This window comes from Mandrillus leucophaeus, unplaced genomic scaffold (assembly GCF_000951045.1).
Source record: "Mandrillus leucophaeus isolate KB7577 unplaced genomic scaffold, Mleu.le_1.0 Scaffold313, whole genome shotgun sequence".
Taxonomy (NCBI): domain Eukaryota; kingdom Metazoa; phylum Chordata; class Mammalia; order Primates; family Cercopithecidae; genus Mandrillus; species Mandrillus leucophaeus.
Window position 1 is genome coordinate 1,718,808 of NW_012103288.1, and position 13,940 is coordinate 1,732,747.

Here is a 13,940-nt window from a genome sequence, read left to right on the forward strand (position 1 = left end):
TTTCTACCGCTTTCCCTCCTCCCTCCCGTGTCTTTTCCGTCCTTGGTCTAGGGCTCTCGGCCTGTGCCTCTGCAAACACCCCCCTCCCCTCCAACTCCGGCAGAACTCCGAGGGGAGGGGCCGGAGGCCCCCCTTCCCGCCTGTGGTCAGAGGGGGGCAGAGCGGCAGCCCCGGGTTTGGGGGGCAGGGGCCATCTCTGCGCCCCGCCCGATCAGGCCACTCGGCGCCCTAGGGGTGGGGGGCGGGAAGCGGGGCTCGCAGAGAGGGGGGTCCGGCTTGGGCAGGTGCGGGCACTGGCAGGGACCAGGCGGGCTCCGGGGGCGGGGGGCTCAGGTTACAGCCCAGCGGGGGGCAGGGGGCGGCCCGCGGTTTGGGCGAGTTCTCCAGCCTCGAAAGGGGCCGGGCGCATATAACGGGCGCCGCGGCGGGGAGAAGACGCAGAGCGCTGCTGGGCTGCCGGGTCTCCCGCTTCCTCCTGCTCCAAGGGCCTCCTGCATGAGGGCGCGGTAGAGACCCGGACCCGCGCTGTGCTCCTGCCGCCTCGTTGCGCTCCGCCCGGGCCCGGCTCAGCCAGGCCCCGCGGTGAGCCATGATTCGCCTCGGGGCTCCCCAGACGCTGGTGCTGCTGACGCTGCTCGTCGCCGCTGTCCTTCGGTGTCAGGGCCAGGATGTCCGTAAGTCGTCCCCTGCCCCTGCCTGCCTGCCTTCTATGCGTCCCTCAGCATCCTTCTCCCCGGCCCGCTCCAGCTCTGGAGCCCGCGGCTCCGCGCTAAAACAGCTCCCGGGGTCGTAGCTCGCTGACTTAGGCACAGGACACGCAGGAGTTCACCGAGCAGAGTTCTGGGAGTCAAGGACTCTGTCCCAGGGTCCTCGGTGCCCATCGCGGTTGCAAGTATTTGCAGGTCCTTACGCTGCGCTAGAATACTGAACTTGCAAAGTGTTGGCTGGGAGAAGTTTGCGCACAGATATAAATGCGCTCTTTTCCACCAGCTTTGATAATTAGGCGCACATGCACGCAGCTCGCCTCTTCGAAGCACTTCGAGTTCTGCAAAAACAGATCTTAACTCATCGAACTTAGGAGAAGTAGAAAAGAGAGAACGCGAGCGAGGGAGCAAGCAAACGCCAAAGGGTTGACTTCACAGCCTGTTCAAGGCTTGGTGGCTGGTGGGCTCAAAGGAGAGTTAGACAAAGGGGACTAACACTCTGACACTGGTGGGCTGAGATCCCAGGCCACAAAGAATGGCTTCGGAGAGGCCCTCTGAGACCTCAGCGCCTCTTTAGGGTACTCTCCCCACCCAGCTGGCCCTGGAGTAAGGTGCAGCCCTCGCGCTCATCTCGACTTCCCTCCGTCCACCTCCTCCTGTCTTCTGATAAAGGGTACAGAAACTTCCAGTAGGAGAGATCGTCTGAAAGACGATAACATTCCAACCAGACCGTGCTTTTCAAATGCCCCCGAAAATAGCGCCCCCTTCCCCGCGGTCTTACCCCATTCCCCGCCGCCCGGAGGTACTACAATGAGTTACTTTTCTAAATTCTGGAACTCACCTAGTCAGGCTGCGTGGTGTGTGTGTGTGTGTGTGTGTGTGTGTGTGTGTGTGTGTCAGGGAAGCGGGGCAAGCTGGTCGATTGCTACGATTGCTACAACTATTTCAACCGGTAGAGTTAGAGATGGCTGTTGTAGTCGGGTCCAAAGGCTGTTCGGACTGCACCTTTCTTTCTACCCCTCCTTTGGTAAGGTCCACTGTCTGGGATTATATTCAGGACAAACGAAGCCTGGAAAGTGTATTAGGTAGAGAGGATTTTTTTTTTTTTTCCACGTGTTTGGGCACGTTTCCGACGGCTGGGATTCCAGCCCTGTCTTTGTATGTTACAGATTGTAAATCAATAGCAGAGGGAAACTCTTCGGCAGGGGGAATCAAAGTTCTTTGCCTTCGAGGCTCTGTGGGCCCTCTCCTGCCACCAGGCTGTCTCCAGGGATAGCGTGGAAGGCGGCGGGCTCAGGCGGGCTTTCCTTTCATTAGCGCGGCGGGGGCAGGGCTGGTGCCTGCGGCGCAGCTGCGAGGAGCCGGGAGCAGGAGACTCTGGCCGGGTCACTCGGTAGTGCGCTGAGCTGGAGGGGCGCTCCCGGGCATTTGAGGAATACAGCGTGACTATACGTGGCCCGGACTCAGACTGACTATATTTTTGTACTAAATTTGCAAGCACACGCCCACAAAGATGTCTTCTTGACTGACCCCTGCCTTAGTTCGCAATGGAATTAGCTGGGTGACTTTAAAATAATTCTTAAATTCTCCATCCGGTATTAGGGTCGCTTGCTTAAGCGGTAGAGCTCTCTCACCGCCGCATCTTTCCTGGGAGGTAGTGATTCTACAGCTTCTCCGGCCCACACCTTCCAGTCGCTCCTCCTCCTCCCAGAGGGAGTGTGATTCTGCATCCGAGAGGCTGATTTTGCGCCCTGGAGCATCCCACCTTTGTAACCCCTTCGCCTGGGGTCAGCGGACCCCTAGGTGTGACGTGGGGAAATGCGCAGTCTGCATGGACGTCAGGAATGTCAGAAACCTAGAGCTCGGCCACACCCCTCCTCCCCATCTTTCCACGAGTTTGAGAAACTTATTGGCGGCGGCGTCTTTGACCCTCATCTGCATTTCAGAGCCCTCGCCTCCGACAGTGCCCCTGGCTCAGGGGAGAGATCTCAATCCTCCTTTGTGAGGCTTGTTTGCGTTGGGAGATTGGCAGCGATGGCTTCCAGATGGGGCTGAAACGCTGCCCGTATTTATTTAAACTGGTTCCTCGCGGAGACCTGTGAATCGGGCTCTGTGTGCGCTCGAGAAAAGCCCCATTCATGAGAGACGAGGTCCGGTGGGTTCTCTCGTACTGCCCGACCCCCTCTCCCACAATGCCCCCCTGTGCCCGCCCGCCGCCACCTCCCGGCTCCAGCCCTGCGCAGAGCGGCGGTGAAGCAAAACAGTTCCCCGAAAGAGGTAGCTTTTTAATTGGCTTGCCACAAAGAATCACTTATACGGCCTTGCGGTAATGAGGGGAACCGGATCAGGCGCGCCGGGATGCTATCGGCAGCCGTTTTGGAGCAGCAATTATGGTGGTGCTGGGCTCCTCCGTCCACACCTAGGGGATCCGGTTACGGCGCTGGCTCCTTTCTGGGGCAGTCATTTAATCCCACTTTTCACTCTGCCAATGTCTGTGAGCGAGCCGTGTCCAGAGCCGCAGCCACAGAGTCACCCAGCGGCTCTTACACCCAGCGCAGCCTGGCCCCGCCCCTGCGCCCGCGCATCCCGGGCCGCCCTTCCCCGGGAAATCTGATCCGCACTGGGAGTGGCCCCTCTCCAAGCATTTCCCCCTCTCCTCGCTGGGTCCTCATGGGTGTGGGTGGGCTCTTCCTTAGTCTGGGCTGGAGCGCATTAACCGACGCCTCCTCTCCCACACCTTCCTCACCGCCTGCATTCTACTGCTCCAGCTATTTTAACGGTGGGTGTGTCCCAGCAACTTCTGTATTTTCCCTGGGATCTCTCACCCTCCTGTGATTATCTTGCCCAAAGGCTGAGCGGATTTCTTCTAGTGGGAAAGTAAAAAGGAACATTTGTCTTTAGATTTTCACTCTCCTTAAAGAGCAGTGGGCAGGCTCGTTTCTCTCTCCACCCTCTGGGTTTGTGGCTCTTTCCTATTATTCATCTCCTGCTGCTGCCATTGCCTTGGGGATTTTGATGAGAAAAACAGCGCTGGGCGCTCCCTAGCACGTGGTGCGGGCTCTACAGTCCTTGGCTGCTAAGGAGCGCTCTTGTCAGCACAGGTTTCATTTGCAGCATGAATTCCAGACGGCAGGGCGCTGGTGGAGGGGACTAGTCCCTGCTATTCTTCCTCTGCATTCTTGGAGGAGGCCAGGCCTGGCCTGGCCAATCTTAGTCCTAACCAGGTATTCAAGGACCCCTGCTCCCCAAATCGGGGTGCTGTTTTCAGATGGAGGCAGGGCATCTCCAAGCAGGGCTACAGGTGGAGGTCAGCACTGGGGGCGCTTTGGCCCCCTTGCCGCCTAAGTAGTTTATAGCCTGCCCAAGCCCCAAGTGTATCGTTTGAATGGGTCTACCCGCTCCCCAAATTGGTCCTAATTCTAATATGGTTCAAAGAATGAGACAAGATCTTAAGTCTAATAGCTCATCTTTTCACCACCCTCTCTTATATATCTATTTTTGGAGCCTGGCTGCTTATAGATTCCAATTTTTGTAGGTAGAATTTTCTACATCCCCTCTGAATGTTAGCTGTCAGTTGTATGTAGCAAATCCCATAATTCCCAGAGGAAGGCAGAAGAAAGAAGACTTCTCTGATCCTGGGCTGGGGGAGGGCAGGTCTCACCATTTTTCTGTCTCCTTTCTTTTTATAGTCCCAGAGTTCCTATTCAGAATATCTCATCTCCTCCCTTCTGCTCACCCTTCAACTCCCCCCACCCACCCCATCACCTGGTCTCCCCCATATTAGGTGGGTAAAGAGAATTGTATAGTAACCCCCCACCTTCATTGCTGGGTCAAGATTTTCACTGGTGAATGGAGAGCATGGTGCAAAGTGCATAATAAATATTTGTTGAATACATGGAAAAATCAGTGATGTTTTAGGAAAATAATTTTTAAGTTCTATATGTCCAGGTGGCCCCAGCCTACATCCTTCAGCATTTGAATTCTGTCAAGTTGACTGCAACCTCTCTCTTTTTCTCTCTGGCTCCCCACCCCCTCCTTCCCTTGGCTCTCTGCTTCTCCCTTCCCACCCTTGGTGCAGAGGAGGCTGGCAGCTGTGTGCAGGATGGGCAGAGGTATAATGATAAGGATGTGTGGAAGCCGGAGCCCTGCCGGATCTGTGTCTGTGACACTGGGACTGTCCTCTGCGACGACATAATCTGTGAAGACGTGAAAGACTGCCTCAGCCCCGAGATCCCCTTCGGAGAGTGCTGCCCCATCTGCCCAACTGACCTCGCCACTGCCAGTGGTTGTAATTTATTTATTTCCTGTTCAACATAAATAAATTACTTGCAAGCACCGCAAACATGCTCCCATAGATGCTGGTCGTCTCTGCAAAGCAGAGGGGCTAGTTATCCATGGGACCTGGCAGCTGGGGTAGAAATGAAAGGCCACTTCTCACTTGCAGGTTGAAACTGAGTAAGGGAGCTTGAGATGCTAGAGGGGTCCTTCTTTGCCCAACATCTCCAAAAACATTTGCTTCTAAGACACATGAAGGACAGATGTGATTCTACCAAAAAAAAAAAAAAAAAAAAAATCCTCTCTGAAATCGTCTCTGCAAATTACTAGAGCTACTACGGAGATCAAATGCTCTGTCTGGCCAATCCATGAATTAATTCCTCCTCTGCCACTGACATCTTCTCTTCTCCTTAGAAGACTTCCATGTATGTGGTCTTCAGTGTGAAGAAAGCTCTGCCAGCTAGTGGGGAGACAGTAGGGGCAGGCTCCCTCATTGAGTTATGGAACATTGGTGGTAGTTTCCTACCTGCTATTACCTCTCTTGGAGTTGACCACTAATTCAGAAGCAAAATAATAGCAGAGGGAAGGGCTAGGCTTTGGGAGTTCTAGTGGGGACGGGTGGAGACAGAGCCCCATATGTCTGCACTGTGGTGGGTGGTTATAAACTCCCAGTTAGATCCAGTGCTGGTGGATGATATATGTGCAGGTGACCCCTTCCCAGCATTCATACAGATGTCCTATCCTATCTCCCTGCAGAGTGAGTGGGGACACTTGTCTAGATTTTTTGGGTAGTTCTTGCTGTCCCCTTCCTGCTGAAGTAGAGAAGGCTGTGGCAAGGGAAGTGAGAAGTTGCCTTTCCTTAACACTTCAGCAACACTGGCTCCTTAATGTATAGATTCCCAGATCCTTTCTGAGGGGCCCATGTGAGCGAAGTGTTACTTGCCTTTACTATTTTGCTGCTACTGTAAGGGAGGGGTTATTGACTGGGGATGGCACAGGATCTGATGCTCCGATACTCTTCATAACTCATATGCCTTGCTGTTTTTGTGTTTTTATTTGTGCTTGCTTCAAGGAGACGCAGCTCTAATGTAAGACCTTTCTAAGTGCCTAACTCTTCCTCTGGAAGGGTTTGGGGTTCGGGAAGGGCTTCCTACCCTGTGGGGGGAAGAGAGACTGAATCTGTGCTTTCCTTCTCGTGGCTGATTAGATCTTGAGTTCTTCATTGCCTTTTTGTGCTGCCCTTGCTCCTTTCTTTTGCATGCTGTCTGCTTTTTGAATAACAAAGTCTGGGTCACCTCCATTCCTCATGGGACCTCAGCAACCCCAGGGCCACAGTGGCCCTAACACCCCAACAGAGGGGTTCAGTGGAGTCACAGGAAGCTGCCACCTTCCTTGGTTGTGTCCTTTTACTTGTTTGATCTAATCAGTGTTTGAATGACAAGAATTGGTATTTTTCCATCTCAAGATTCTTACCTTTTTCTTCTCTATTATTTTTTTTTCCCCCTTGCAGGGCAACCAGGACCAAAGGTAAGGGCTTTCTTCTTTTTCTTTTTTCATATTTTTTTGCCTTTATATTTCCTGCTTCAAAAGCAATGCTATGCTAATCCAGTCTGTGATTTTTTAGACATCAGAAGGTATCTGTTTCAGAGGGCACCTCAACACAGGGGCTGCTGGCAGGGTTTTAGACTAGGGGCTTAGTGGGCTTACTCAGCTTAATCCTGTGAATGTTTCATGTTTCAGGGACAGAAAGGAGAACCTGGAGACATCAAGGATGTAAGTTCAAATTATTCTCACCTGGTGTCCCAGTTGCTGCTCGAAATGGGTCATTTCCTTGTGCTCTCCTGTAACTAACCATCCTGTGGGGTTCTCTCTCACAGATTGTAGGACCCAAAGGACCTCCTGGGCCTCAGGTAAGAAAGGGGGAAATCCCCTTCTCCGTCCCTTCCTCACTGCACGTGAGTTACTGACCTGCAGGTTCCTGGCCTTGCTGTCGTCTTACCATGTTCTTCACCTTCAGGGACCTGCAGGGGAACAAGGACCCAGAGGCGATCGTGGTGACAAAGGTGAAAAAGTGAGTAAAAAGCAATGCTGCTTGACTCTGGTGGACTTCCCAGGTCCCCCAAGGCCCTACCATGTGTTTAAGAGCCTGGTCACCTCTTACACAGCAGCCCAGGGACAGATGGCGCTTGGAGAAACACGGCTTCCCATTGATGCCTTTTTCTCTTTATGCCAAGGGTGCCCCTGGACCTCGTGGCAGAGATGGAGAACCTGGGACCCCTGGAAATCCTGGCCCCCCTGGTCCTCCTGGCCCCCCTGGTCCCCCTGGTCTTGGTGGAGTAAGTATCCTTACTGAAGTTCCTTCAGTCTGTCCCTCCAGAAATGTGGCTTTTAAATTGCTACTTGCACTTACCTGGCTGGCTCCCAGGGCTGCCAGCAGTGTGTACATAGCCTGTCCATGGGCTTTGCCCTCAGGCCTATAATTTAGTAGAGTCACATATTAGGCATGAGACTGTGGTGCTAAGGGCTGGCTTTTTTTCACTAACTGGGATTCTATAAAGAAAGTCTTCAGTTACCTGGCTTCCAGGCATCTGTACCGTGTGGTTGATGCTTGGGGGTGGGTGTAAGGGTTAGGAGAAAGGATGACTGGGCACTTGTATTTCCCTGGAAGAAGAGTGACCACTGTCCTTGGAAGACATTTATTCTTGGTCCTTGCCAAGTACATTCCAAGCAACTATTCACTCTCATGAAAGAACTCCACTGAGTGAAGGTGTGTGGCTAAAGTCAATTTTGGAATCAAACCAATCAGCAAATTATATGATTGCCTAGTTTTTGCAGGTTTGCTATTTTGACGTTTGCTGTATTGTAAATTCTTAAACTTAAGTGGGCTCACAGATGCCTACTACATCTCTCGCTGAAATATTCCAAGACTGTTGATTTTAGTCTTTTGCTGGGCATTAAAGTCTTAAAGAATAAAGAACACCCTTAGAAGGTTTGGTTATGTTTCTCCATATATGTTAAATAATATCTGCCGTATTTTAGAACATAAAAATAATTTTATAAAATGACATGCGAGGAACTGATACTTCTCCAAATAACACTTTCCCTTCCAGATTTTGCCACCTTATAATCCATTCCCCAAAGTACTTTCCAGGCATCAGTGGTAATTCTGATCAATGATAGGTTAGTCTCCAACAGTCAGAGTTTATCTCAGTAGAGTTCTTTGTATCCAGATAGAGCTTACCTAGCCAAGTAGGGAAGACCTAGTGCCTTTCAACCTCCTAATGTTGGGTTTCTTTGCAGAACTTTGCTGCCCAGATGGCTGGAGGATTTGATGAAAAGGCTGGTGGCGCCCAGATGGGAGTAATGCAAGGACCAATGGTAAGAAAAGACACTAGTTCTTTGCAGCGAAAATGGCAGGAGGTGGCCCTTAGCAGAGCCAGAGAGTCTGACAACCTCTGCTTCACAGATAATTGCTTAGAGCAGCTCTCCTCCATAGTTATGTAACCTCCCATTCAGCTAGCCCAAAGTATTTGGTTTTTAATGGCAATGGATGCCACTTTTAATGATGCGCTGGAGTGACTAAGAAGAATGAAGATGGAGAGATGCATATAGGCTGATCTGTTAGAAGGCCAGTTGCTATTGCTCTTGGAATGAGAACTGAAGAATGCAGACAGCAGCTACTGTTCTCCAGCATCCACAGACTTCCAGCAGGAAATCTCAGCCCCGCAGCTCTGACTTGGCACATGCTAAATGAAACTCAGCCTTTAGTAAACATGGCTACTGTCCAGGAGAAAGCAAGGCCAGCTTTTCTGTCCAAATGGTGCCTATAAATAAAAATAGAGTGTTGCGTGGGGAGTGGGAAATGAGAGGGAGCAGCCACTCTAGGCCCCTTGCCCACAGAGTAACTTCTTGTCCTTTGTCTGGGCTGTTGGCTAGGAGAAGATGGCACACTGGAGGCCACTGGTGAAGCATGTGCAGTAAACCCCTCATTTTCTGTTCTGGTGCAGGGCCCCATGGGACCTCGAGGACCTCCAGGCCCTGCAGGTGCTCCTGTAAGTACCTACAAGTCTTTTCGCCTCCATGGTGTCACAGATGATTCCCAAGCACTATGATGTTTTAGTCGTTTATAGGGGTTCACCTGGTGTCCTCATTTTACTTTTTAGGGGCCTCAAGGATTTCAAGGCAATCCTGGTGAACCTGGTGAACCTGGTGTCTCTGTGAGTACCGACACGGCCCTGTCCTCTCTCCGGGGGAGCTGTAATGATAGACCACTGGGACCACAGCTGCTGTCCCTCCCAGGCTCTGCCCAGCTCTTTCCCACAGTTGGTGGCCCCAAGGAAACTCAGATGTCACTTCCTAGCTGTGGAGGAACTCTGACAGACAGCCCAGTGTGGCAGAGGCCACCAGGGACTCTGTCCTACCAGCCCCCTTTCCGGGTCACCCCAGCCTGTGCTGCTGCTGCATCCCACTGTGGTCTCTGCACCTTTGTTCTGACCTTCCCATCTTTCTTCTTCATAGAAGAACTGGCTTCCAAAACTACAATGTCCAAGTTTTGTCCATTGCTCAGGTGTCTTCCCTCTCTAACCATCTCTTAAACTCTCTTCCTTTGTTTGTAGGGTCCCATGGGTCCCCGTGGTCCTCCTGGTCCCCCTGGAAAGCCTGGTGATGATGTGAGTATACATGAGTAGACAAATGAGGAGCTGCCTCCTTTGAAAGGGCTTGGAGAAGGTGTGTGCTGGGGGAGTGACAGGGAGGCACACAGGGTGGAGATGTCTTGAGGAGCAAGACTGGGCTGTCCCAAACCCTGATGCCATCTCCTATCTATATGGCCACTGTGACTGTGCTGGCAAGTTCCCTGGGGACTGCTTTGGATCCAAGGGGAAGAGAAATAATTAAAACATCATTAGCCCCAGGAAGGGAAATTGAGAAATGAGAGAAGAGAGAGAAAAAACACAAGGCAGAAAGATGTAGAGAAGAAAAAACAAAGAAAGAAGCGTTCAACAACCCAGCATTATCTTAATTGTAAATGAGTTAGAAAAAGCGCAGCCTGAGTCAGGATGTCTACAAAGGATGCAAACGAAATGAAGAGACAAGAATTGGCACTCTTGGGCTATTTTTATGAATAGCATTAGACAGTAAAAGTCTCTCAAGGTTAGGGAGAGTACGTCCAGTCAGCAGAGCCCAGGAGAGGAGAGAAAAAGCCTCTCAGGGGAAGTCAGAGGCTGGTGAGGACAGAGGAGCTTGCCCATGGACTATGCATGTGTCCAAAAGAATAAATCGTGAACCATGAAAGGCATCCAGGCATGTGGAGTCTGAAGGAGTTGAGGGAGATGAGTGAGCCAGTGGTCAAAGGCATGGACGGCTGGAAGGAGGGAAGCCCTCTGGGGTGCCCCCACTATGCTACTGCGTCTCTGAGGAAGCTGGGGTATCTCTCTCTCCCTTCAGGGCGAAGCTGGAAAACCTGGAAAAGCTGGTGAAAGAGGTCCGCCTGGTCCTCAGGTAAATGCCACCTTTCCCAGCCTCAGGCATCTTTCCCAGCGTCTCCCTCCCCGTGGCCTTAAACCCAGTGCATCCAGTTCAATGAGGTCACTTCTGAGATGGAACACCAGTAGCCCCTATATTTATCACGACCATGTTTGTAATCTCCACTCAGGCTCCCATGAGGGAGGCTGGGCAGTTGTTATTTATACCACTTTGCATAAAATGGGGGGTATGGGGAGGGGTGGTCTGGGTTTTACTGAAAGAGCTGTCCAAGTGTTGGGGTTGGAGACAATGCCCTGGTGGCCCAAGGGAGCTGGAGGCCCTCCTGCAACCCAGGGCAGCTTCCCCCTGTTATTTCACTCTGTGCTCTGAACACCTCTACTTTGGATTGCAGGGTGCTCGCGGTTTCCCAGGAACCCCAGGCCTTCCTGGTGTCAAAGGTCACAGAGTAAGTATCACGGGTGAGGAGGTTGGAAGGAAGAGATGCCTGCGGGGAGAGAAAAGCACTTTGGGGCTCGTGCATTTCTTCCAACTTGAGTTTCCCAGAAGTGTGATTGAACATTTTCTCATGTTCCCTAGGGTTATCCAGGCCTGGACGGTGCTAAGGGAGAGGCGGGTGCCCCTGGTGTGAAGGTGAGAGGCCAGAAAGTGCAATGGGATGGGGAGGAGGGGGACATTGAGGAGTCCCTCTTCCTAGCCAGGGAGACACTGTGGAGCTCAGTGGAACTAGCTCCTCAGAACAGCCGTGGCTGGGAACACCAGCCCTACATCCTGATGGGCCAACAGCAGACCTGGAGAGCTCAGGGCATTGTCCTTCACAGGACTGAAGTTTGTGTCAATGCGGGCTGAGGTGACTAGGGCTTTTGGCGTCTTCCCTAGGAGTTTTCTGGGGGCCAAGAATGGGGTCCCAGACACTGACCTTGTGCATCATTTTTCCAGGGTGAGAGTGGTTCCCCTGGTGAGAACGGATCTCCAGGCCCAATGGTAAGTATGGACACCCTCCAGGAAGGCTTATCAGAGACTCTTCAGACTATCAGATGGCTGCAAAGAGCTCCCTTTGTGCAAAATTCATATTTAATGTAGATTTCATCTGACTGTGAGCAAAAAGCAAAATGTATTAGATACATTTGTTCAAGATTTCACCAACATTTCCTTAAGATAGCCATGCTAACACACTAAAGATGCTCCCATTTTAAAAAATTCTGTTGAGTCTCAACATTTTGTCAAGTTCATCTACTGCAAGGAGCAAGGTAGGTGTGCTTGTAACAAAGGTTCTCGACAGGTAGCAACAGGAACATCTGTGTGTTATGCCTGGGGAGAAAACTGTTGGGTGTGATCTGAGGCATTCTGGCTAGTCAAGGAGCCAGCACCATCAGGAGGTCCTTGGTTTCCTGGGTGTGTGCACCCTCCCTCTCCTCTGGTATCTGCAAAGGGCCCACAGATAGAAATGGTCACCCTGAGCACCGTGAAGCCAACTCATGCTTAGGCTGTCCTCGTGTGTGTTCCAGGGTCCTCGTGGCCTGCCTGGTGAAAGAGGACGGACTGGCCCTGCTGGTGCTGCGGTGAGTAACTGACAAAGCCAAACACCACCATTTGCCAAGCACTTTAGAGTTTACAGGTTTGTTTCTCTTGACCCTTGAAACAACCCTATGAAGCATAGGGAGTATTGTTATCCCTTAAGAATTCACCCCGAGTGTGCCCAACAAAAATTCCCAGGCTAAGTCTGCACAGTTGAAGGAGGAGGGATGGGAATGGGAGGGTGGATGGATGAAAGCAGGATTCTCTTAACCAATCCAGATTATCAGGTAATCCCTTCAACAGACGCCACCCACTCCCTGGGCAATCCAGTTGGAGTTTACAGACAGATTTAATTGGCTATAGCACCACCGTGCTACTCTCTGTTCTTCCTGGTTGCTCAGATGCCCTAGAAAAGTGGAACAGGTGAGCATCAACTCATAGAGCTCTATGCTGGCTGCTGCTGTGACTGATATTATGCTATAGTACCGGGGGCCACCATTCCATAGGCACTTCCTGTGTTTAATACCCTATATGCTTTATCTGGTCTCATCTTCCTTCACATCCTGAGAGGTGGTTCTATTCTTCTCCCAATTTTACAAATCAAAAAACCGAGACACAGAAAAGTGAAATAGCTTAAGATAAATGGTGCCTTGCAGCCTCAGACTCTGGTGGCCTCTAGTTAATGTGGGAAATTAAGGGTGAGGGGATTGGCAGCTGAGGGAGGGTGCAGGGTGCCAGACGGAGGCGTTTAGCTCTGATTCCTTAGCAATAGAGAGTCCTTGTAGGCGCTTGGTCAGGCGAGTGATGCGATGAAAGCCGTGTTTAAGAAAGATTATGCTTTCTGCTGATTTCATACCCCCACCACCCAAGCTCTGAGGCCCCTCCTCACAGGTCCTTGCAGGGCTGGCCAAAATAAATCAGCTTCACTCCGTTGTGCTGCTTTCCAGCTAATGTGTCTTGTTTGGCAGAAGTTTCCCTCAATGGCAGATCAGTGAAATAAGCAGCAGCCTCGACCCCCGCCCCCTTTGTCAGCCAGAGCTGCTGAAGCGCCTTGCCCCAGGGTCACGCTGTGTGAGGGGATTAGAGAGCACTGGGGCTGCCAAGAAACACTGTCGTTTCTACAGATTAGCAGGATGCTGGCTTGTGGCCTTTTAGCGAGGCTCAGAGCTGCAGTGGCCCTGGTCTACATGGGCTAAAGACAAGCTCCATCCCCTGTCCTTGTTCCCTCCTTCCTGGGCACAGCCGCTCTGTTTCTTGCTTCTCTTTGCTGGTTCCTGTCCCCATGGTAGTTAGGCTGGCAGCGTGTATAGGATTTGGCTTAGAAGATTGACAACGTTGCCTTTGAGCCCTTCTTTGCTCCTCCTCCCTCTCCTCTCCCATCACACTCCTCTCTGGAGTCTGCTCTGCGAGGCCCCTACTCTGTGGTCTCCCAGCAGCCTTCTCAACCTTGACTTCCAGAGGGAGCTGTGCAGTGTCCGGGGTGTGCAGGCCCCAGACATGGGGCAGGCTCACGGAGATCCAAGTGCTGGTCTGGTGTCAAGGCTGGCCCAGAGACTGGGCTGGGTTGGCGTCTGCCTGGTGTGGTCATGTGCCCTCCCTTGGGCCTGACTGTGTCCTCTCTCCAGACTTGCTGCAGGGAGAGGTGACAGATGCCAGCCTAGTTCTGGCCTCTCAGAGCAGCGTGGCAGCTCCCTTTCGCTCAGGCCCAGCCTGGGCCTCCCTGCTGGCCGACCTCTGGGGAGAGGGTGCTCCAGAGCTTCCCAAGGAACAGTTTCCCGAAGCAGCCAGGCCAGCCCAGAGGGGCTGTGGCCAATCCTGAAGCTTTATGTTCCTGCTGACATTTTTTCTAAGCCTTCTCTTGCTTTCCTCTTAAATGCCAATCTGGAGAGTCTCCGTTAGGAGAATTGGACCCCAGCCAGGAAGAAGAGTTGAGTTGTATTTAAAACACGAGCTCCCCCTAAA

At 52.0% G+C, this 13,940-nt stretch overlaps 1 protein-coding gene across 2 annotated transcripts in view; it reads left to right on the forward strand.

Annotated features, from left to right (window-relative positions):
• Positions 1-202: 202 nt before the first annotated feature.
• The window catches only part of COL2A1 (collagen, type II, alpha 1), a 31,670-nt gene continuing 17,932 nt past the window's right edge, over positions 203-13,940 (forward strand). The window contains exons 1-16 of one of the 2 annotated variants that reach the window (XM_011987658.1): positions 203-674; positions 4,783-4,989; positions 6,490-6,506; positions 6,720-6,752; positions 6,857-6,889; positions 6,997-7,050; positions 7,214-7,315; positions 8,280-8,357; positions 8,987-9,031; positions 9,143-9,196; positions 9,596-9,649; positions 10,425-10,478; positions 10,855-10,908; positions 11,040-11,093; positions 11,400-11,444; positions 11,969-12,022. In XM_011987658.1, the coding sequence (XP_011843048.1) occupies positions 590-674; positions 4,783-4,989; positions 6,490-6,506; positions 6,720-6,752; positions 6,857-6,889; positions 6,997-7,050; positions 7,214-7,315; positions 8,280-8,357; positions 8,987-9,031; positions 9,143-9,196; positions 9,596-9,649; positions 10,425-10,478; positions 10,855-10,908; positions 11,040-11,093; positions 11,400-11,444; positions 11,969-12,022 (1,023 nt within the window). In that variant the 5' untranslated portion in view covers positions 203-589. The remainder of the gene's footprint in view (positions 675-4,782; positions 4,990-6,489; positions 6,507-6,719; positions 6,753-6,856; positions 6,890-6,996; positions 7,051-7,213; positions 7,316-8,279; positions 8,358-8,986; positions 9,032-9,142; positions 9,197-9,595; positions 9,650-10,424; positions 10,479-10,854; positions 10,909-11,039; positions 11,094-11,399; positions 11,445-11,968; positions 12,023-13,940) is intronic. The other variant, XM_011987659.1, reaches the window with a different exon arrangement.